General features: G+C 37.6%; 1 protein-coding gene and 1 non-coding gene across 2 annotated transcripts in view; both read right to left on the bottom strand.

Annotated features, from left to right (window-relative positions):
- Positions 1-402: 402 nt before the first annotated feature.
- Positions 403-25,005, bottom strand: part of TMOD3 (tropomodulin 3) — an 86,103-nt gene continuing 61,500 nt past the window's right edge. The window contains exons 5-10 of the mRNA XM_012442273.2: positions 24,149-24,238; positions 19,614-19,744; positions 17,681-17,788; positions 13,897-14,040; positions 12,187-12,331; positions 403-6,673 (exon numbers count right to left, since the gene is read on the bottom strand). Coding sequence (XP_012297696.1) covers positions 6,639-6,673; positions 12,187-12,331; positions 13,897-14,040; positions 17,681-17,788; positions 19,614-19,744; positions 24,149-24,238 — 653 coding nt within the window. The 3' untranslated portion in view covers positions 403-6,638. The remainder of the gene's footprint in view (positions 6,674-12,186; positions 12,332-13,896; positions 14,041-17,680; positions 17,789-19,613; positions 19,745-24,148; positions 24,239-25,005) is intronic.
- Positions 8,145-8,246, bottom strand: LOC135270438 (U6 spliceosomal RNA). The gene has a single exon (XR_010338618.1). It is a non-coding gene; the product is annotated as a U6 spliceosomal RNA (small nuclear RNA).

Raw genomic sequence — 25,005 nt, 5'->3', positions numbered from 1 at the left:
CCTAGAGGCTGGGAAGTCCAAGATCATGGTTTGGCTCCTGGTGAGGGTTCCCTTCCTGGCTTGCAGACAGCTGGCATTTTGCTGTATCTTCATATGGTGGAGAGAGTCTCCTGTCTCTTCGTATAAAAACACAAATACCATCATAAGGGGCCCAACCTTGTGACCTATCTAGCCTTAATTACTTTCCAAAGGCCCCATCTCCAAATACCAGCACATTGGGGGTTAGGGCTTCAACATGTGAATTTGGGGTTGGGGTGTATGGATATAAACATTCAGTCTGTAACAGGTAGGAATGAGTAACTCAGGGAAATTGATAAACTTGTTCTTGAAGAAGGATGTAAGGAATGAATTTTAGGACTTAGGAACTAAAGGGATTGTGTGCTTTTTCAAAAAGTCCAAGTCTACAGAACATTTGCTAAACTTTATTGAAACGATTTATCCCAGTATACATTGGTAAGTTATAAATGCTTCTAGTACGTAGTCTTCGAAAGAAATTTCACTGTGCTGTTATGAATTTGGTTGATAATATTTTGTATTATTTAAATATTGATGTTAAAATTTATTGCTTTTATATTTATAAAAATGGGAAAAAAAGGCTATGACAATGTTGGATATTTTAGCATTAGAAAAAATATAAATACCTGATTTCATGTGACAATGATGTTCAAATTATTGTTACAAAGGTAATTTTTAAGCTTTTAAATGTAACTAAAACCAAATAAAATTCAACCAAAAAACTGGACTTTTATTTGAAATTACAAATGTTTTTATGCTGTATGTGTATACATATTTTAAAAAGCAATTGTTAAACGGATTGATCTAAAAATCTGAAACCACTGAATCAAAAGCTTATCTTTATGAGTATAGGTGAAATTTAAACTTCTAAAAACTGCTATATATACCCACCAAGAAGCACCAATAATTCATTCTTAAACCTTACTCTCTGAATGTATAGACCATAATATCTGAAAAGTTGTAGGCCAATTACTTGCTTTGCATCAAGTAAAACAAACTAGAAAAAGAGAGTAAAACCTCATATATGTAGACTCTAAGAGGTGTCTGATTATCTTAAAAATGTAATAACTTGTTACAACTATATTAGCAAAACACTGCTGGTGGTGTTTCTTACTATTTTTTTATTTTTTATTTTGAGATGGAGTCTCAGTCTGTCACCCAGGCTGGAGTGCAATGGCGTGATCTCGGCTCAATGCAACCTCCATCTCCTGGGTTCGAGCAATTCTCCTGTCTCAGCCTCCCGAGTAGCTAGGATTACAGGTGCACACCATCATGCCCAGCTAATTTTTTGTATTTGTAGTAGAGATGGTGTTTCGCCAACATGCTGGTCTCGAGCTCCTGACCTCAAGTAATCCACCCGCCTCAGCCTCCAAAGTGCTGGGATTACAGGTATGAGCCACTGTGCCTGGCCATTACAATCTATTTTTATCTAGCCTCTAGAGCAGGTGTCCTAACTAAAAAACAAAAACAACAACAACAAGAACAAAAAAAAAAACACTTTTTTTTGAGACAGTCTCACTCTGTTACTAGGCTGGAATGCAATGGCATTATCAAAGCTCACTGCAGCTTCAACCTCCCAGGCTCAAGCGATTCTCCCACTTAAGTCTCCCAAGTAGCTGGCACTACAGGTGCCTGACTAATTTTTACATTTTTTAAAGATGGGGTCTTGCTATGTTGCCCAGGTTGGTCTCAAACTCCTGGGCTCAAGTAATCCTCCCTGCTTGGTCTCCCAAAGTGCTAGGACTACAGGTTCTTTGGTTTTTTTTTTTTTTTTTTTTTTTTTTTTTTTGAGACAGGGTTTCACTCCCTCACCCAGGCTGGAGTGCAGTGGCATGATCTCAGTTTACTGAAACCTCAAGCAGTTCTGCTGCCTCAGTCTTCTGAGTAGATAGGACTACAGGCACGCGTCACCGCGCCCAGCTAATTTTTTTATTTTTTGTAGACATGGGGTTTCGCCATGTTGCCAGGTTGGTCTCAAACCCCTGAGCTCAAGTGATCTGTCCGCCTCACCTTCCAAAGTGCTAGGATTACAGGCTTAAGCCACAGTGCTTGGCCAAAATTCTTTATATGTTAATGAAGGCTTTCGTTATGGCTTATAATAGTTTACTTAGCCATGTCTTTTTTCCTAGGAGTTATCTAGGAAATCTAGGTTGACCTTTCTGAATGAGCAGTCTACAAGACAGAGTTTAAAATTAATAAAATATATGTTTTATGATTAAATTTCTAATTCATTCAATTGTTACAGGGAAGAACTTAAAAAACTGTATTACAGTAGAGAAAAATCAATACAGGTTGAGTATCCCTTATCCAAAATGCTGGGACCGTAAGTATTTCAGATTTCAAATTATTTTGGATTTTGGAATTCAGGGCATTATACAGTTCAGCATCCCTTATCTGAAAATCTTAAATTCGAAAGGCTCCAATAAGCATTTCCTTTGAGCACTATGTTAGCACTAAAAAAGGTTTCAATTAGGGATGCTCAATCTGTAGACATGAGAAAGAATGACCAAATTGAAATATAAGAATAAGGCAAGGTGCAGTGGCTCACACCTGTAATCCCAGCACTTTGGGAGGCTGAGGCGGGCAGATAACCTGAGGTCAGTTTGAGATCAGCCTGGCCGACATGGTAAAACCCTGTCACTACTAAAAAATACTAAAATTAGCCAGGCGTGGTGGCAGGCGCCTGTAACCATAGCTACTCAGGAGGCTGAGGCAGGAGAATCACTTGAACCTGGGAGGCGGAAGTTACAGTGAGCGGAGATTGTGCCACTGCCCTTCAGCCTGGGCAACACAGTAAGACTTGGTTTCAAAAAAGAATATAAAAACCTTTGCCTCTGAATAGTATTTTCTCAATTTAAAGAGTTTCTTTGATTTGTTGGTAAGCAAGTCTTAGGCTAAGAAATATCCAGAAACGTTAATGATCAGTGAGAGCTGATGAAAAGGATAATTTTACAGATACTCAGACCCCAAGAACTCACAGCCCTTAACTGATAGCAGCAACCTGAGTCGTCACTAGTGCATCCATGTTTGCTTCTCTTGGGTGCCATGGGTCAACACATTCAAAGTGCAGTAGCACTGTAGAATGAGTGAATTTGGATAGTACTGGCTATGGACTCCAGAGAAAGTCTGATCCTTGGATCTGCTGGGAGGTTAACAGTGGTTCCTGGTTTTACACAGAAAAAGTGAGGCAGCCCTGGGAACACAGACCCTAAAACCTAAAATTTTAAAAATTCCGTAAATGCTTTCATCTTATTTTAATGACAGCAAGAGTTAAATATAATGTATAATATGACATGAGTAACATTTTATCAAACATTTTTAAAAAATAATTTTATTATATCATGGAATCCTCTTTTTAAATGAAAACACATCAGATACTCTGTGAACTGGAAAACAATTTATAGAGTTCTATTTACACGTAACTTCTCCAGAGTGTACCTCTTATAAAAGGCAAGGATGTGGGTTATTTCATTCAAATAACAGGAAGTCTCAATTAAATGACCAGGCTAACTCTCCTTGAAGTCTCTAACCATCCACTAATTAATTTAACACAACATTCTTATTTGGTCTTTTAAATGACAGGCAACCTTTGAAAGTGTATTTCAGCTGTTCTTGAGACTTCTACTAGGCTTTAGCTACAAGAATATAGCACCAAAATCCATTTTAGTAGTATTAATATTTGTCACTAATATTGAGTTTTTAAAACATACAATTTCATGTAGGCATACTGGAAAAATTCAAATATGAATATAACATTTTATAAAATGAGTAATAAAAAGCTTTTTTAAAAATAGCAATTTAAAAATGCAAAGAATATTCTTTTATATAACCAGATAAGCTGGTTAGACTACAAAACCTAAGGTCTCAGAAAACCTTTGGCTTAAAAATTGACTATTGCAAAATCCTAATCTATTTATTATAAAATTTTAGAGCAATTTAGAAATACTGAAAGTTACTAAGAGGTGCCAGATTTTTAAAGATCGAAGTAAACACAATTTTTCTCCCTTAATTTTTGAAAGATTTTCTATATTCAATTGGAGACTGTTCATATTTAATGTTACTTATGAAGAAATCCTTTCTTTCAGTTATACAATGAACTATTATAATGCAAAACTGAAATGGTACAAGCAAAATACTCAACTTCATACTTTGATAAATAATAAATGAAAAAGATATTACCCATAAGTATGATACAAAATTCTACGTAGAGTCTCACCTACCTATATTAAAAACAAACAAAAAAAAAACAAAAACTTAAGAAACGAAGGGGGAACTAACTATTTATCAATTGATTGACTTACAGGACAATGCAAACGAGGATGCCTGACTGAAGTCTATGTGACCAATTCTTTCTGGTAGCCTGAGATGCCTGCTCCATGCCTGACTCCCAATCTTGTTGGAACTGTGCAGTCTCTATAAAATCAAGTACAATCCAAAAGCTGCATATGAAAAAAAAAAAAAAAAAAAAGAGGGGAGAAGAAAGGAGGGAGGGAGAGAAACAGGGAAATAGAGAAGGTAGGAAATAGAGAAGGGATGGAGGAAGGGAGGCAAGAAAGCAAGCAAGTGAGCCTTGCTAACTTGGAAAAATATCGGTGGCCTTTAACTGAAAGGGAATAGTGCAAAGTTAATCTTTCACCCCTATAAAACATTGGATACTGATTTAAAAAACAAAACAAAACAAAGCCAAAGAAACACACCACAGTTCTTATGAGTGAAGCTTAGCCTGTTAAGAAGGCTTATTACCATAGCACACAAGAAGCTGCCTGGTTCGTTAGAGAAACTGTCCAGCCCAAGCCAAAGGAGCAGACATACTGCAATTCAATTTGAAAAAGATTTTTTGTTTTTTTGAGGCAGGGTCTTGCTCTGTTGCCCAGACTACAGTACAGTCGTGCGATCTAGGCCCACTGCAACCTCCATCTCCCAGGTTCAAGCGATTCTCCTGCCTCAGTCTCCTGAGTAGTGGGATTACAGGTGCACACTACTACACCCGGCTAATTTTTTGAGTTTTAGTAGAGACGGGGTTTCATCAAGTTGGCCAGGCTGGTCTCGAGCTCCTGACCTTAAGTGATCCACCCTGGCTTCCCAAAGTGCTGGGATTACAGGAGTGAGCCACCGCACCCAGCCCAAAAAGTTAAAAAAAAAAAATTAATAATGACAAGCCACCCCGCCCCCACCTTCAGAAATGAGATTCTTCCCTTCAGAAAAATCTCTGTAAATGATACAGCCAGGCCTGAATTTTGAGGCCAGGGTTACCTCAGATTCCATTTCTCCCTGTTTTCTGCAGCTATAAATGCCTCTGCCACCTCCTGCTCCAGGGGCTGCCCTGAGACAGGACATGAATACAAGTCCAGACCCTCTACCCAGCATCAGCTCTGCAGTCTCAAATCATTTTCCTGACCACAGTACTCTATTCAATTGTTCACTTTAATACTTTGACCAAGAAAGACCGCTTTTATTATAGAAATGACTTTTATAAATATGGATAAAAGTATAAGATGAAAGGAAGCATATACTAAAAATCAAATTTATGAAGAACAGCAGTTTTCCTTCTTGGTTGGAAGATTCGTAGAAGTGATTAAATACTATTTATGCAATTCTGCACTGCATATACTTCTTAGGATACTATGTAACACCAAGTAATTTACATACATGTCAGCTTCTAAATGACTTACAGTAACCATCAGTTTAAATGACTGTTTTGCAAGTGCCTCATACTGGAATTTCATCATATTATTACTATCTTTGATTTCATTGTTTAACAGTTTTCTTTTTTCTCTTACCTAAATAACTAATTGTTGGCTATATGCCTTTTTTTATGGGGAGGAAAACAGCTTTTGTACTCAGGTGCTTTTTACCATTAGCTTTCACAAAAATTTAATAATGCCCACATTATTAAAATGAAACACTGGAATGAACTTAGACCTCACTATGCTTTTAAACAAAGTATGTAACCTGGTAAAGCTGATGACTTTGTTTTAAGAAAACCTGGGTGTTGCTGCGTCACATCAGACAAGTGCAGCAACTTGAAATGCACAGATGACCACCATCTATCCCTGGAGACCTGCTTTAGCTCCTACACAAATGACCAGATTTTGAGTCAACCATTGAAGAATTCTGGCATTTTGTTCTCTTGATAAAGAAAAATCACACTGTTGCCAAGTTCATGTATTTTAAAAAATGGAAAAGTCTCCAGGTCACGGAATGAAGAAAGCTCTTAAGTGTTTTATATCTAAATGAAGCAATAGCAATTCTGATACCAGCAATATCCCTGTTGATTTAAAAAAGATTGGTCCTCACAATGTTCAAATTATTCTACACAAATGACTTGTAAAATTTTTTACAATTATATTTTTTTGCCCAAGATTCATCATCAATCATTCAATTAAGCTAAATTAAAATTGATTTTAGCAGAAAGTAGAAATGTTTCAGAATATTAAAAAATCACATTAGTGATTTTACAATTTGAAACTAACAACAACTTAAACTAAAAAAAAAAAATGCATATCACTAAAAAAATTTTTCCAGTCTTTTCCCTTCTACCCAGGAAAATTTTACATCTGATGTCACCAACATGAGCCCTTGGTGATCTTCTGAAGTCTTCCAAAGATTATACCTTGGCAGACTTACTGGTGGTCTCCTTCAACTCGTCTCTTACGCACTATGAGAAAAATAAAAGAAAGTATGTTAGAAATCCCTATTAGTTTTTACAATGGTAACTTGCATGTAACAAGCAAGTTTCTGTATGATCCAGTTATAAGCTTCACAAAATTGAAATGTCTATTTCCAGTTCATATGACCATTAAGTTAAAAAAGACAAAATCTACTTCACATCATTCACTACTGTCATTTACTTGTTGAGAACAGAGGGGTTTCAAAACAAAACTACATGCCCTAAGGCTCACTGACTCATAGCTGTGCTTACACAGCAGCAGTGCTAGAAATCTAAAACAGAATGGTCACCAATCATCTAAAAGTCATTTGTTTTTATTTTTAACTTTGTAATTTATTTTACTAATAAAATAGAGGCGAGGTCTCACTATCTTTCCCAGGCTGGTCTCAGACTCGGACTCAAGTGATCTGCCCACCTCAGCATCCCAAAGTGCTGGGATTACAGGTGTGAGCCATTGCGCCCAGCCAAAGTCATTTGTTTATTGAAAAAGTATATACTTAGGTTTAAAAAAACAGCTAATAAATTAGTATGTTAAATTCTGAAGTGAAATTCAGGTAGCTGGGGTTAGAACATATTGAAAGTAACTATTTGCATGCTGTCCTGATTAGACACTACAATGTATTTCCTTAGGCTGTCAAAGAATATACCAAAAACATTTTTGACATTTTTATAGGTAAGTGATTTGCTACTGCTTTCTGAATTTTCCTTCTCTTGTCTCCTGTAAAATAAACCAGTCCAAGGTCTGACAAAACAACAAATGCAAAGTAATGAAAATCTTAGACCCTGGTAATATGATGCAGTCACTTCTGGCTACCATAAACTTTGCTGCCTAAGTGGCCAGCCAACTAGCTCAGCTGATGCAGCAAAGAATGGTACAGGTATGTATCCGAGACTACCAGCCTCTTCCTGGACTAGTGACACCAAACTACTCAGGGGTGCTCTCTGGTAGCAAAACAAGGTCTTCAACTTCAGATCTTGCTACCTGCACTTTCACCTATAAGCCACTAGAGAACATTCATTGAGTGCCACCCATTCAGGGCTCTCAGCATTGTGGCCAGCTCCTAGAGAGGACAAAAACCACAGGTTCCAGAGTCAGTGACAAATAGAGTGAATCATGGCTTTGTCACTTCTGTAGTGTGTATTTTGGCCTAAACTGGCTGTTTGACAGAGAAACTAGAAGCGAACAGGCACAGCTGGTGTCCAGGCCAAGCCACAGACACTCTGCTCTTGTGCTGTTCTGACCGCTGGCTTTTGTTTGTCGGCCTTTAATAGATAAGACCATATGTTCGGATGAAGTATATAAAATCTTGTTCAGCCATAAGCTGGGTGCTCACTTGAAAATAAAACCGGAAGGACTAAAGTATTGGGTTCCCATGAACATTTTTATACTTATCTAATAAAGTTTGCCTGACTCTAACTTTATTTTATCATTTATTTATTTTTTTTGCCAGAACTCGATAAAAATAGGGATTGTTTCATAAATGTGTGTGTCATCCTTGCAAGGGGCCATGCTAATCTTCTCTGTATCATTCCAATTTTAGTGTATGTGCTGTCAAAGCAAGAAACTAATTTTAATCCACACTAACAAAGAAGAAGTTCACGTGTTCACTAAAATATTAAGAAAAAAATTAAATGGAGAGGAGCCCTCAAATATCAAATCATGTATATAGATCTTTGAAAAATATAGAAATGTCTGAAAGGCAAACTTCAGATAATTATTTAGGGTAGAAATTTCAAAGAAAATTCTGAATTGCAGCAGGGTTTGGATGTTATTGGCATACCACTTCAGATGCTAAAATAATGCGTGTTATAAAAAGATCTATAGGACAGAGTGCAACAAACAAAAAAGGTCTAGAAAATGGAATATGTAGTTAGCTAGTGTAAAGATAGTAATGTGAGACTCAAAGGTAAATAGAATATTGCATGTATACCATAGAACCTCTTTGCTGTTACAGCTGTGACACTTCTTAGCTGAAGAGATGGAGAGTAGGTAGAATTATTTCAACGAATAGCTGAGACTAAGAAAACAATGAGAGAAGGAATGATGTTATCAAAATCAGAACACGAAGATCTGATAGAGGCCCATCTACAAGGTGAAAAAGAACTATATTTCCAAGAGATTCTGTACAAGTTTCAGGTTTTATTCTTTGATTATCTCTTTTGAGGCTGCTGAGACCAGTATGTCAGAAAACCTAGTCTTCAGGCTTTCCATCTTTATCTGTTAGGCAGAAGTCAGAGTATACAGCTGAAGAAAAATTCAGCTGAGTGGAAGAATGAGAGGCTGCTGCCACTGTGTGCACAGCAGAGAATAACGGGGCAACGGGTCATTTCTGACTCCTCTTTCTCACCTCGTGCTCACTTGTTACCTTCCAGCAATTCCTCAGTTCATCCTCTAGATGGCAGGCTTATAATTTTTGCCCTACTAACAATTCTTTGGATCTGTTCCAATTTCTTTCCCAAACACATTACACTGATATAAGTTGTCAATAGGTTATCATTAGTTAATTGTGAATGTCTTAACTAACCTCATTTTCTAACTATAAAAGAACAATAAGGGCAATTTTTAAAAAAAGTATCTTAATCATTTATTCAGTGGCCTCTAATGGCTCTCAAATGCCTTCTGCAAAAAATCCAAATAAATCCAAGTGCTTTATCATGTAATTTTAGTGTATTCTACCAACAGTACCAACAGTCCCTCTTAAATCTGATACAAGCTTTTTTTTTTTTTTTTTTTTAGATGGAGTCTTGCTCTGTCTCCCAGGCTGGAGTGCAGTGGCGCAATCTTGGCTCACTGCAACCTCCGCCTCCCAGGTTCAACCGATTCTCCTGCCTCAGCCTCCCAAGCAGCTGGGACTACAAGCCTGTGCCACCATGCCCAGCTAATTTTTGTATTTTTAGTAGAGATGGGGTTTCTTCATGTTAGTCAGACTGGTCTTGAACTCCTGACCTCAGGTGATCCACCCGCCTCAGACTCCCAAAGTGCTGGGATTACAGGCATGAGCCACCACACCTGGCCTGATACAACTTTTTAAATGTTAGCTTTAAACAACAAATACTTACTGAAAGTTTATTCTGGAGTCAGCATCATGCTATTGAGAGTCAGTTCTTAAAATCTGCAGTCTGTCATCAGCATACTCTTAAATTGCTGGCTCTCAAATTTGAGCTTTTATCCATAATTGCCCTATCCAGAAATGTGCTTATTATCATTTCATGCCTGAGACCCACATCTGAAAATCTAGTCTGGATCAGAATGAAACAGCGTAAGGTGAGTCTAGAGAGTTTCCAGCACAAAGCTGCTTGCTTTCTCTCGATTCTGCTTGTCAGAACACAGCTTCTTCAACACAGCCTTCTCTTGCTCTTGCATTTGCCCAAATCTCCCTCACTCTAACACTGGACATGTCTTTTCTTACAGAAATGCAGGCAAAATGCCTACCAAAACAGGATTCACAGAAAAGTACAACTGCTGAAGCCTTGCAAAGGTTGGTGTCCCTGCCATGACATTTATGGACATTTTCTGTATAGCTCCTGGAAGGACAGCTGCTGGAATCACCTGCCTCCTGGAGGGAGGTTACATAACAGAGCTGGTTGGGGCTACAAATTCATTCGTGGGATTCTGGGATGTGTTAAGGTAGTTTCCAAGAAGAGGAAAAATAGAGCACACTTCTGGCTTAGTTTATGGCCATTTAGGTACCAGTGAATTGTAACTGTCAGAAAGTCCATATTGTACCACTTATTTATTCACTTAATCCAGTTTTCTTAAGTACCTATTGTGTATCAGGCATGGTTTTAACAGTGTTGGGATTCAACAGTTGGACATGGCTCCTGCCAACAACATGGTCCCTGCCCTCAAAAAGCATATAGTCTTTGTAAGTAAGACTATTACATATAACTAATTTTTTGAGTAAAAGGCAATTTAAAAAATGTGACAAATGCTGTGATAAGTAGAGGACATATGGGCACACCTGCTTAAGATATATAACAATGATGAACTCAGAAACTGATCTACTCAGCACTGGAGAAACAGGCCAGGGTTTCTGAGTGTGAAATGCCTACAACCCAAATCCCATCACAGAATAAATCAGAACCTCTAAGGAAACTCGCTCTGTCAGTTTTCTGTAGTGTGTTTTTTGGCAAGTTAGTTAACTTCTTTGAGTCTCAACTTATCCTGTATTATAGGAGAACAATAGTATCTATACCTCGTGGTTGCACAGCACACTAATGACAACACAGTAAACATTCAACAGAGCACTCAACTTCATTATCCATCAAAGTAGGGTTATGTGATGGTCCCGAGGCCCTGGTCAACCATTTTTTGAGGGTGAAGAAAGCCATTTTAAGCCAATAACCTATGTGTTTTTAAAGCTCTCCAATTATTTATGAAGTCTAGCTAGTATTTCTTTATGAAGTTCTCTTAAAACACTGCTCTAAGAAGCAAAATTAAAGGCTGGAAGGAAAAAATAGAAGCTAACTAGTGAAGCAATACTAAAACAATTAGCATGACTTTGCAAACTACATCTGGAATCAACAATACACCAAAACACATCAATTTTCTCTTTTCAAAAGCAAGCAGCTAAAAGCTCCTCTGGAGAACCACTGTCATATAAAGGACAGAAAACATGTCTGAGCTAATACTTTTCACAGTAATCTGGATTAAAGGAATGAAGTGCTATTTTTTTCCTGCTCCAGAAACTTTTACAGAATGCAAACTCAAATATGGCTGAAGCTTAAGAGAATGATAACACTTTGAAATACCAGTCCTTTTGAGAAGTCTTGTTTTACTTCTTGTCTAAAAGGCATCTTTAAAAATACTTCAATGGCAAACATCCTAATTTAAAACAGTCAACTTTTGGAAACATAGAAATAAAATTCCAAGCACCATATTCTTTAATTCAGCTTTGGCTGGACAGTCTATTTCAAATGGAAGCCACAAGCCTCAAGCAATTAAATAGAAAACATAGGAGAATGAGAGATTACTGACCTAGATGTATGCAGTGAGAAGACCGTTCCACAATAGTCCTCTTAGGAAGACTAGCAAATACCTACATACCAGATTATAAAACCTGGGTAAGAACTACAATTATTCTCTATTTTATATATTTCTATAGTCCATATTCTATTATATAAAATTGAATTTCTGTCTAGGTCTGTTTGATTAAAAGGGCAAAATACTTTCCTGTAATGTTGCAATCTTTGTTTCAATAGTTCCAAGGACTGATTTGTAACTGAGAACAAACTGTTTGCTTGTTGTAGAAACCTGATCATTTAAAACTATGAAATATGTTTGTCACAGAGGCTGATTTTACCCACTAACTCAATCATCACCACAACCTTACTTAAATTGAACTTGAATTCAATCAGTATAAAAAGGACCATAGAGATTGTAGAAACAAAGGCCAAATAACTTCTCTGTTAAAATTTATTCTTAAAAGGGAAAGAAGTTCTCTCAATACATTAGCTTATGAAAGAATTCAGAAACTTGATTGATACTGTCTATGTCTTACCTAAGTCATTGTTTTTTGTTATAGCATTAGCTGCCCTGGTTCGTGGTCCCTGCTGTGTAAACTGATATCCAAATTTAAGGATATTTGTATTTTCTTCAAGCATCTTGGCCATTTCCAATTCTACAGCTGTCCCCAACTGCTGCCTCTGGAATAATTAGAAAAAAAGAACAATATTAATAAACTAGATCAAAATACTTTTCAAGGCAAATTAAGACATTCAGTTACATGCCAATTCTGTTGATCTCTTTAAATGTTCCCAATTCCTACAACGTATACATAGTTCAGTAGTTCCAAGGACTGATTTGTAACTGAGAACAAATTGTTTGTTTGTTGTAGAAAACTGGTTACTTAAAGCTACGAAATGTTTGTCACAGGAAGCTGATTTTACCCATTGACACAATCATCACTACACCCTCAGTGGAACTATATTTCATACACACACACACACACACACACACTTTTTTTTTTCAAAATAAACAAGTTCAGTAATATGATCATATAGACATCAAAAAAGTGTGAATTACTATAATGAGATATCACTTCATACCCACTAGGATAAGTATAATAAAAATGATAGATAATAACATGTGTTGGCAAGAATGTGGAAAAATGGAGACATTGCTGGGAGGAAGGTAAAATGGTGGAACTATGATGGAAAACTGGCTGCTGCTTTAAAGTTAAACACAGAGTTACCATATGACCCAGCAATTACACTCCTAGCTATATACTGAAGAGAAATGAAAATCTATGTCCATACAAGAGTGTGTAATGAATGTTCACAGCAGCATTATTTCTAGTGGCCCATAAATGGACATATGCCAAATCGAATAGAATATTATTCAGTCATAAAAGAATGAGGTACTGAGTATATTACAATACAGATGAACCTCCAGAACATTATGCTAGGTGAAAGAAGCCAGTCACAAAAAGATCACATATTGTTTGATTCTACAGATATAAGCTGTCCAGAAATCCTAAGAAACAGAAAGTAGATAAGTGATTGCCAGAGCTTGGTGAAAGGGGTATGACTGCTAATGGGCATGGGGTTTCTTTTTGGGGTAATGAAAATGTTCTGGAATTAGTGGTAATGGTTGCAAAACTCTACAAATATACTAAAAAGCATTTAACTGTATACTCTTACTGTATATATTTATATCTCAATAAAAATTTAAAACATGGATTAAGAAGCATGGGGTTAAATTTTAAGACATAATCCTTTTTTCTACCTACATAGTTTATATAATTTATTTACTTAGAGGGACTGAAGGAGATATTTACCAAATATTTTTTCAAATAACTGCTGTTATTTTTTCTAATAAAAAAATTAATAGCTACTCTGGAAGGAAACATTTCTGACATGTATCTCTCTGCCTCTTACTTACAAAAAGCCTACAATGTGGACCTTGCCAGCACAGAGTTGAAAAACTGGAAGGCAGACTAAGTCACATGGAAGAGTCCTCTCAGTTCAAACTGGATAGCCATCTAAATTCTCTTAAAATGATCTAGGGAGAGTATACACTTTTACATTGTATACACCATTATACACATTAAGTTAATATTCTAGATACCCCAAATGTCCTCTCTTTTCAGCCCACCATCTTCCAACAGGAATCCCTGACAGCCCTTCTCCCATCCCCATCCTGAGTTGCCAAGCCCTACATAGCAGTGTGAGCTGTAGTTTTCTCGAAGTTACTGTTGTAGAACAATGACCTGATTGTCAATCTTGAGCTCTGCCAGGGTTTCATTATCTCTTAAGGCATCAATCAGTGCTAGAATCCCAGCTCCTGTGATAAAGTTAGACTCCACATTTAAGCTCTTCAAAGTTTTGTTCACTTTCAGCATTTCTGCAAAAGCCTAGAAATTAAAGAAAATATTGAGAGATTAAAATTTGATATAGTACCTACAATATGTAGGTACATGCCATAAACAAATACATTAATTAACATAACTGCCTTAATGTTTGTTGTTAGTTGTTTCAGTTTCACACAGTACCCCATAGCTCTCAAATGTACAGCTGTCCCTCAGTATTCATTGGGGGTTGGTTCTAGGACCACCGCAGATACCAAAATCTTCAGATGCTCAAGTGCCTTATATGAAATGGCATAGTATTTGTATATAACCTGCATATATCCTCCTGTATACTTTACATTATCTCTAGATCATTTAAAATACCTAATACAGGCCAGGTGTAGTGGTTTACGCCTGTAATCCCAGCACTTTGGGAGGCCGAGGCCGGTGGATCACAAGGTCAGGATCACAGCCTGACCAACATAGTGAAACCCCGACTTTACTAAAAATACAAAAAAATTAGCCGGGCATGGTGGCACATGCCTGTAGTCCCACTATTTGGGAGGCTGAGACAGGAGAATTGCTTGAATCTGGTAGGTGGAGGTTGCAGTGAGCTGGGATTGCGCCACTGCACTACAGCTTGGGCAAAAGAGTGAGACTTTGTCTCAAAAAAAAAAACAAACAAAAATATCAAATACAATGCCTACACATCACTTCATTCTCATGGATTCAACATAGTACCTGGCATATAGCAAATTCAGGTTTACTTTTGGAAATTCATGGAATTTTTTTTCCATTTTTGATCTTAAGTTGGTTGAACCCATGGATGACTATCTACTTTTCTTTTTCTTTCTTTTTGAGACAGGGTCTCGCCCTGACACCGAGGCTGGAGTGCAGTGGCATGATCACAGCTCACTGCAACCTCTGCTTCCTGGGCTCAACTGATCCTCCTACCTCAGCCTCCTGAGTAGCTGAGACTACAGTTGTGTGCCACTATCCGGGCTAAGTTTTGTATTTTTTGTAGAGATGGGGTTTCACCATGTTGCCCAGGCTGGTCTTGAACTCCTGGGCTCAAGCGATCCACCCACCTTCGACTCCCAAAGTGCTGGGATTATAAGTATGAGCCACTGCACCTGGCCTGTACCTGCTTTTCATATGTACCCTGTCATGATCCTTAGATTTTTTTGGTCACATGTAATTCCCTATTGGGGACAATCTCTACTACTCATTCCCTACTTCATGCTTCTTTCTTCTATCTCTCTCATTCTTTCAGTTTCTGTGTTAGACCAACTTCATCGATGTCCCTGCAACATCTTTTCTTATTTGGGTCTTGCTGTAGCTGGATAATGTGAAGCCAAAATGAGGGTAAATTATGTACTAATTTCCAAGGCAGAGGCAAAAAGCAATGGTCAAGGCAGAAAGCCAGAAAGGAACACAGATAATCAGAACCAGAAGAGCACAAAGGCCACTGAGAAGAAGGGGCTAAGGAAATATTAAATTCCTCAAGTAAATGGTATGTCTTCAATCTGCTTCTGTTTCATTTCTCACAGGATAAGAAATGGTACAGTGTTAAGACATTTGACTCAGTGCTTAATAAATACCATATTGATTAATTAGCAGAAGCCTACGAGTGAAAAAAGAAAGAGGAGGGAGACTGGGAACGAAAGAGAAAGAAAGGCAGGAAGAGAGAAGAAGGGAAGGAAGGAGGGGAAGAAGAGGAAAAAAGAATGAGCAGGACTTTACATAAAACAGCCCCTTAGAGGGATCAAAAGCAAGGTTAAACTATAGAAGATATGGGTAAGGCCAAGCTTAAAGTTAAAGGAAAAGAAATAGGAGATACTAGAAAAAACTGTGGCTGATATCTACATACATGTACTTTATATTAGCAACAACTAGCTATGTGACCTGGAACAAATCCCTTATCCATACATTTATTCAAATATTAATGATGGTCTATTATTTGATTAGCAATGTTCTAGAGATTCAGAAATAAAACATATTGGTCCCTGCCTGGCAGACTGTTCATTCTAGTTGGGGATGGATACAGATAATAACAGTAAGCAAAGTACAATGTTAGAGGGCAAAAAGAAAAAAGGCACAACAGGGTAGGTGGGGAATACTGGGGGTGGGAGCGGGGTTGCTATTTTATATAGAGTTACCAGGAAAAGTCACCTAGAAGGTGACATTTGAGCAAAGAGTCAAAGTGATAAGGTGAAGCTTTGTGGCTTATTTTAGGAAGAAAGTTCAAGGTAGAAGGAACAAGTGTACAGGCCCTGATTTGGGAGTCCACATGGCATGTTTGAGGAAGTACAAGAAGGTTATATGGCTAGAGTAGAATGAAATAAAGGGCAAGTAAAGGAGATGAGGTCCACTTATGTGAAGCCTTATAAGGCCATTGAAATATTTTGATTTTCCTCTGAAATCTAAGCGGAAAAAAAAAAAAAGAAATTTTGATTTTTACTCTCTGAGATGAGAAGCTGTGAGAGGATTCTCCGAATAGGAATGAGATAAATTAAGTTTTAAAAGAATCACTCTTGGTGCTATATAAAGAACTTGGGGTAGGTAAAACAGATGAAGGTAATACAGTTAGGAGGCTGTTGCAATAATTCAGGTGGGAAAAGATGGTGGCTTGGATCACGGTCATAGTTGTGAAAATGGTGAGAAGTGGTTGAATTCTGAAATATTTTGAAGATAGGACTAAAGGTATGTTTAAGGTTGCAAGAAAGGGATGTCAAGAATGATTCCATTATTTTTTTACTTTTTTTGTGCCTTAGCAATGAAAGACTGAAATTGCATTTAGTAAGATAGAGAAGAGCACAGAAAAGCAGGCACAGGATGGAAGTCAGGAGTTTGGTTAGGGACTTACAAGTAAAATGTCCATTAGACATCCAAGTAAAACTGCTGAGGAGGTAGCTGGACATGAATACGGGGTTCAGGAGAGAGGTATAAACTGTAGATAACTCTGGGAGTCATTAGCAAGTACATGGAAATAATATATGTGTTTCTGAGATCACCCAGGAAGTCAGTGTACACAGAGAAAAGAAGGACCAAGTTCTGGGCCATTCCAGTATTTAGAGGTTGAGGAGATGTGGAGGAACCAGCACAGGGCTTTGAGAAGAAATGTCCACTTAGGTAAGGGGAGCCCCCAAGGGAGTGATATCCTCAAAACCAAGTGAAACCAAAGGTTTATACCATGATCAAGTGGGATTTATCTCAGGAATGAAAGGTTGGTTCAACATATAAAAGTCATGCCAGAATGCAGGACAAAAACCATATGATCATCTCAAGAGACACAGCAAAAGCATTTAACAGAAATCCACAACTAGAGGATTCCATAAATGGAATCATTTGCAGATGTTAAAATAAAAGGTGGTAGATCCTTATGTATTGATACAACAAAAATTTAAAGATAAACCACAGAGTGAAAAATCAAGTTGCAGAACAACATATACTACATGATTCCATTTACGTTTTAAAAAATTCATAGGAAGGAAAGGGAAGCTGGGAGGGGGAAAAAAGGAAAAAAAAATCATAGGAAGGAAATACAGGAAAAAATAAACACAATAAGGTGGTAACTAATAAACTGCCTACTAGTGAGCTAAAACATCAACTATAAAAAAGGAGTAAATCTTGTTCATAAAAAACACCATTGTAACACATCCTGGCTACGTCGTAATTTTGATATTCTCCACAATAGCTTACTTACAGCAGCAACAGGGTCATTGCTCCGGGTGGCTGCAAGACTGAAACATTTCACATGTGTGTTGGTTTCCAAAGCCTTTGCAAAATCTTTTAGGGTTGGAATTGGGATATTCTTGAAAGACAATAATATAAAACATCATTACATTTCAATTTTCATTATATCTAGTTTCCATTAATCAAGTACATCTGTATTTATTTTTTGCTTTAAAATGTATTCAGAAATTATACAAACATAAGAGTAGTCTACAAATGAAAACAAATAATGCAGCTTCCTCGATATTTATCTGACTTCTCTGTGATGGAGTATTTGCATAAACTACTGACTCAGCAGAGCACATATCACCATTTCTCTAGCACTTAGGTTTAAAAAAAATTCTCACTGTTCTCACCTTTCATTATTCCTTTTATATGAAATTAAAAATGGATTTACTGGGCCGGGCGCGGTGGCTCACGCCTGTAATCCCAGCACTTTGGGAGGCCGAGGCGGGTGGATCACGAGGTCAAGAGATCAAGACCATCCTGGTCAACATGGTGAAACCCCGTCTCTACTAAAAATACAAAAAAATTAGCTGGGCATGGTGGCGCGTGCCTGTAATCCCAGCTACTCAGGAGGCTGAGGCAGGAGAATTGCCTGAACCCAGGAGGCGGAGGTTGCGGTGAGCAGAGATCGTGCCATTGCACTCAGCCGAGATTGCGCCATTGCACTCCAGCCTGGGTAACAAGAGCAAAACTCCGTCTCAAAAAAAAAAATGGATTTACTTTTCTACAAGGAGAGAGATGCAGGAGTCCATCTCTCATGAGTATGATTCCTGAGGCAGACAGACAGTTCTCAGTCACTTAGTTTAAGCTACAAAGTACTAAGAGAGATGAACCCCACACCACTTGAAGAGAAAATAAAGTTTTGAAGATGCTGATTTCTCTCTGTAGTACCCGAGACTTCAATTCCCTCTAGTCTGGCTGTTTTCAGATCATTACTGTTTATTTAGAGAAGGAGATACATGGGGAACAAATTTAAAAAATAAAAATAGGCCAGGTGCAGTGGCTCATGCTTGTAATCCCAGCACTCGGAGGCTGAGGCGGGTGCATCACTTAAGGTCAGGAGTTCAAAACCAGCCTGGCCAACATGGTGAAACTCCAACTCTACTGAAAATACAAAATTAGCCAGGTGTGGTGGCACATGCCTATAATCCCAGCTACTCGGGAGGCTGAAGCAGAAGAATCGCTTGAACCTGGGAGGTGGAGGTTGCGGTGAGCCAAGATCACGCCATTGCACTCCAGCCTGGGTAACAAGAGCAAAACTCAGTCTCAGAAAACGAAAAAAAAAAAAGCAAGACCCAAGAGACCAAATGTTCTTAGAAGTGGGTAGGGGCCGGGCGCGGTGGCTCACGCCTGTAATCCCAGCACTTTGGGAGAACGAGGTGGGTGGATCACAAGGTCAAGAGATCGAGACCATCCTGGTCAACACAGTGAAACCCCGTCTCTACTAAAAATACAAAAAATTAGCTGGGCATGGTGGCGCATGCCTGTAATCCCAGCTACTCAGGAGGCTGAGGCAGGAGAATTGCCTGAACCCAGGAGGCGGAGGTTGCGGTGAGCCGAGATCACGCCATTGCGCTCCAGCCTGGATAACAAGAGCGAAACTCCGTCTCAAAAAAAAAAAAAAAAAAAAGTGGGTAGTATTTAGAAAACCAGAAAGATTTATTCTGACAGTTTGTAGGATTTACATTTTTAGATGATAAACCCTTCAAAAACCAAGTTAGAAAACACTATACCATAATACTTTAACAGCTAAAATATGAAGAAACCTATGATGGCATACTAGTAGGAGCAAAAACTTTAAAGTAGAAAGAATTAGACTATTTTATCAGCTGCCCAGCTCTCATCCTAGGTTCAACTGACTCGAAGCAATACAAAACCACTCTGATTAATACACTTACCTTTATATTATTCAAATTAACTTCAACAAGATGAGCATCATTTTCTTTAATTCTCTTTAAACTCTCTTCCACGTTGGTTGGATTTGGTGGCTCATCAAATACTGGAAGAATCTTTTCACCTTTGACCACATCTGCAGTGATACATGAAAAGAGCAGCAGCTGATAACTATTACAGTGGATGCAGATATTGACTTGGTAACATTTCTTTCTCTCTCTCTCACACACACACACATATTTATTCAACAGAACAGATTTAAAAGTTCCATCCCCACAATTCCTAAAAGATCCTTTATGTGTTGACACACATTTATTTATTTATTTATTTAACTTATTTTTTTGAGATGGAATCTTGCTCTGTCGCCCAGGCTGGAGTGCAGTGGTGCAGTGTTGGCTCACTGCAACTTCTGCCTCCCATGTTCAAGTGATTCTCCTGCCTCAGCCTCCCGAGTAGCTGGGACTACAGGTGCTTGCCACCATGCCCGGCTAATTTTTGTATTTTTAGGAGAGATGGGGTTTCATCATATTGGCCTATTGGCTAGGCTGGTCTTGAACTCCTGGCCTCAAGTGATCTGCCCACCTTGGCCTCCCAAAGTGCTGGGATTACAGGCATGATTCACTACGAATGGCCTTAACACATATTTAAGCATCCAAATAAAATTTTACTGAATATAAATACCAAACATAGTCAGCATTTCATTTTTTTTGCCATGTATTAGTCTTCAAAAATGAATATTTTCATTGTCTTAGTATATTACAAGATATTTTTACCACTCAAATATATTTAATAGCACAAGTTGATGCCATTTGTTTTTTAGCAATATTTAAGATAAAATATTAGCATGATAAAATCTAGCATCTCATCATTTCTCTGAGATTTGACTGATAATTGGCATAAAGGCAGTAAGAATCACAGACTTAAAGAAATATAGCCTAAATGAGAATAATAAGGTGATGGAAGGGTGCATTATCTCTTCCTCCCATGGAGAGTACTCTGCAGTGGGAAAACAGGGAGAACTTTCTGCAAGAAAGAAGGAATAGGAAGAAAGGTAGGAATAAGGAGTAGAGAGGGAGAGGAGGCAAAGGTACACAGAAGAGCTACTGAGACAGAAGCTCCAAAATTTACTGCCTTCTCTCATTCTCACTCCCCAATCTTTACCTCAGCTACCCACACACAACAGGAATATGATGCTTCAAAGTTGAAAGACAGAGGACCTGAAATCCTTGAGCTCTTTAATGAGATCACTGTGCTCTGATGCATGTGTGTGGAGGTTTATAAACACCTATAAAAGGTAAACTTTTATGGATAGATTTTTGGGGGAAAACATTACTTTTTTGTGGTCATTCAATTCAAAGACCACAAAAGCTCACAAACTGGTGAATGACCACAAAAAAGTAAGAGCAACTGACATGGAAAGACTGACTGGGTTCAAAATGGACTACTATTTGGCTTTTTTCCTTCCTGCCTTCCTCTAGATTTTAGGAGCAAAACTCATCTTGAGACAGGGTGCACTGATTATCCAATAAATTCCATCTAAGACTATCTTGTGACTTTCAAACACACACACACACACACACACACACACACACACACACGCGGCATCTTGAGATTAACTTAGATGAAGGATTGAAAATTACTTTCCTGAGGTCAGGTGAAAGATCTGAATATATTTAGTCTGGAGAAGTACATAGTAAAAGAAGGTATGCTAGCTGTTTTCAGAGTTATCCTGTAGAAGTCAAGAAGAGATAAATTTAGTGCTGTTCTGAAAGGCTGGATTAGAACAAGTACAGATTGCCAAGAAGCAGAACTTGGTTCAAGACTAGGAAAAGCTTCCTAATGGAGCTCTGCTAAACAACAGAGAGTGGACTCCCTCTCACTTAAGTTCAGCAAGGCAGTCTTCAAGATAGCTAGGGAAGAACTTCCTCACTGAATGCAAAATTGAATGAGTTCTAATTTTATAAAACCAAAAACAATATCCTGTGGAGTGGGGAAAGAAATCTCAAGAGCCTTGCCCCTTAATGAAATAATGAATCCAGTCAATGGGATGCAGAAATTATTAAGCAAAAAGTTCATGGGGAACTTAAAATGGATGGATCAGGCTGTCTACATCTGAACCCACTGATCAATCTCATTCCCCCAAAGAGGAAGGATCAGACTTGATAAGTTTCTTAATGTGATTCCACCACCCATGAAGCATCATTGCCAAAAGGGACCTGCACCAGCATCTCATCAAGCCACTAGACCTAACAGCTTACAGAAACATAGGTGACAGAAAAACATAAAATGATACCATAAGGTTGAAATCAGCCAAATCCAGAATGTGGAAAATTCTATGACAAATAACCTGGTTTCTTAAAAGATAAATGACATGAAAAAAAAAAAAAAAGGGAAAGAGGTTGAGGAGAACTGTTAAGAAATTAAGGGAGACTAAAAAGACAAACAACCAAATGCAGTGTGTAACCTTTTTTGAGCCAATAACAAAATGACATTTTTGAGAGAATAGAGGAAATCTGGACACAGACTGGTTATTAGATGATACGAAGAAAATACTGTTAATTTTTAAATTTGATGATGGCATCATGATTACATTAAAAAAACCCTTTATTTGTGAGAAAAATATATGGAAATATTTATAGGTGGTGTAATACAAATGAACAGGATTTGCTTTAAAATACTTCAGGAAAAAAAGTAGAAGGGTTAGGGAGGGAGACAGAAGATGAATGAAACAAGGCTGGCAAATGTTAAAAACAGCTGAAGCTGGGTAATGAGTATATTATTATCTCTTATGTATGTTTGAACATTTCTACAATAAAAACTTAAAAATGAGAAGGGGGATGGGCAAATTACAAAGCATCGTAAAATGGAATGTTATACACTTGTCTGTATGAGGTAGATGTATACATACTAACTAGAAAATATGGTCCCTTGCTAAGTGATACACTATATACACGGGTTAAAATCCTTACCAGACTTTGTGTAAAATATTGAGGTTACTTAATTATTTCAAAATCTCAGCTTCCTCACATGCAAATTAAAGATAATAATATCTATTTCACAGAACTGTTGTGAGGGCTAATGAGAGTACTCCACGTCCAAGAGCTGTGCTCAGAACATGGCCACAGTAAGCATTCAAAAACATTTAGTTAGTTGGGTACAGTGGCTCACGTCTGTAATCTCAGCACTTTGGAAGGCTGAGGTAGGCAGATTGCCTGAAGTCAGGAGTTTGAGACCAGTCTGGCCAACATGGCGAAACTAAAATACAAAATACAAAAATACTAAAAATACAAAAAAAAGTTAGCCGGGAATGGGGCGCACACCTGTAATCCCAACTACTCAGGAGGGTGAGACAGGAGAAATGCTTGAATCTGGGAGGAGGAAGTTGCAGTGAGCCAAGATGGTGCCACTGCACTCCAGCCTGGGTGACAGAGTGAGACTCCATCTCAAAAATAATAATAATAATAATAATAATAATAATTTAGCTAATAGAATTACTATTTAAAAATTAAGTTGCAATAAATATTTACAGTACAATCCCATTTTTGTAAAAAACAAGAGACTATGTATAACATGTATACATTAGTATAAACAGTGCAAAGTCTGGAAGGGTATATACCAAATTGTTAAAAGGGTGATGTTTGGGGAAGTAGAGGGTATGATGGCTGAAGACACTTTTACTTCTTCCCACATATACTTATGTATTGCTTAAATGTGCTACAAAGGCATGTATCACCTTGCTAATTTAAGAATACCCTAATAAAATAAAATAAAATAACTGAAATTAAAAACAAAAAGAATACCCTATAAATGAATTTTTTTTTTTTTTTTTTGAGGCAGGATCTTGTTCTGTCCCCCAGGCTCAAAGTGCAGTATCATGATCACGGCTCATTGCAACCTCAATCTCCTGGGCTCAAGCCATTCTCCCACCTCAGCCTCCCAAGTAGCTAAGACTAGAGACATGTGCCACCATGCCCAGCTAATTTTTAAAATTTTTGTAGAGATGGGGGTCTACGTTTCCCATGCTGGTCTTGAACTCCTGGATTCAAACAATCCTCCTGCCTCCGTCTCAGAAAATGGGATTACAGGCATGACCCACCAACCTGGCTCCTACAAATGAATTTCTGAAAAGCTCTGCTTTAGCCTATATAATACTTCACATCAGACTGAAAGCTTTAGGAGCTGAATAGTTTTGTGGTTTCTCCTGAATCTGATTTTATAATATAATTTCTTTGTGAGTATTGTTATGCATTTCTTGAAAATTAGTAATAGTGATAATAAAATATCAACAAAACCAAGTTTGACTAGCTTTTATTAGTATTAGTGATGTAGAGTGGTTTTATTACATTTGCTGACACATCAAGGACAAAATATTTAATACCCTATTTTCAATGGCTTTCTGGATTAGTACCACCAAACTGAAATGTCAGGTTTCAAGTACATGTATATAACAACTAGTATGTGAATACTGAAGCTGACACAAGGCAAAAACAAAATATATTTAATAAAGGATTAGAATTCACAAACCATTTTAAGTACTCACTTGAAAAATGTTCTTGGTCAATGCCATTACTACTTCCCACAATATTACAGAACTGTGTATTCGTTATCAAATTGTGCATCCCAAGAATAGCTATAAATATAGAAAAAGAAAGTTTTTATTGTTTTAAACATGAAGAGTTTTACAACAAAAATTTTCTATCAATAATTTTAACAATCTCTGGACCTTCTCCTATAAATTACAGATCACACACATAAACACAGAAGAACAAAATGAGTAAAAATCACCTAAAATCTCATTCTCATCAATACTCTTGTTATTTTCCCCCACATTTCTAAAGTCTTATTTCCCCACATTTCCAGGTTGGAGGCAGCCTGATCCTAAACGTAAATCTATCCTTAGCTCCGTCTGGTGGCTGAGAGAGAAAATGGAAACGATCTATTTTTGCTGTTCATTAATTTCACAAGGTTTCTAGGAACATAATGTGACAAAAAGCAGATTTTCACCTTAACCTTCATATTTTAATGTTTGTTAATCTCATGTCATTAATTTACATTTGGATTCAAGCTAAGAGTAGAATACTAAAAGTATTAGGTTTTTATATGTAAGAATATGAGCACCCTTCAAAAATGACACTTAGGAGGAAAAATAAATTTGGATTTAGTTTTTGATGCCCTTTTGCATAAATAAGGCAAATGCCAGAGGATGTCCTTGGCTCATTCCACTCTGATGAATGTACTATTTACAGATGTATCAGTCCTCAGTCCCTCAATCCATAAGACTCCTGCTCTGGCCGTGGCATCACATCTTGACTTGTCCCTTTCCAAGGTCCTTCCCAAAGAACCATCAGCGCTACATTCAAACTTACTAGTTCTTGGGGTTATTTAGTATGAAGAACT

Source organism: Aotus nancymaae, unplaced genomic scaffold, assembly GCF_030222135.1.
Source record: "Aotus nancymaae isolate 86718 unplaced genomic scaffold, 86718_ANA_hifiasm-v0.15.2.pri h1tg000062l, whole genome shotgun sequence".
Lineage (NCBI taxonomy): Eukaryota > Metazoa > Chordata > Mammalia > Primates > Aotidae > Aotus > Aotus nancymaae.
The sequence above is the reverse complement of the archived record's forward strand: the minus strand, read 5'-3'. Positions and strand labels throughout refer to the sequence as shown.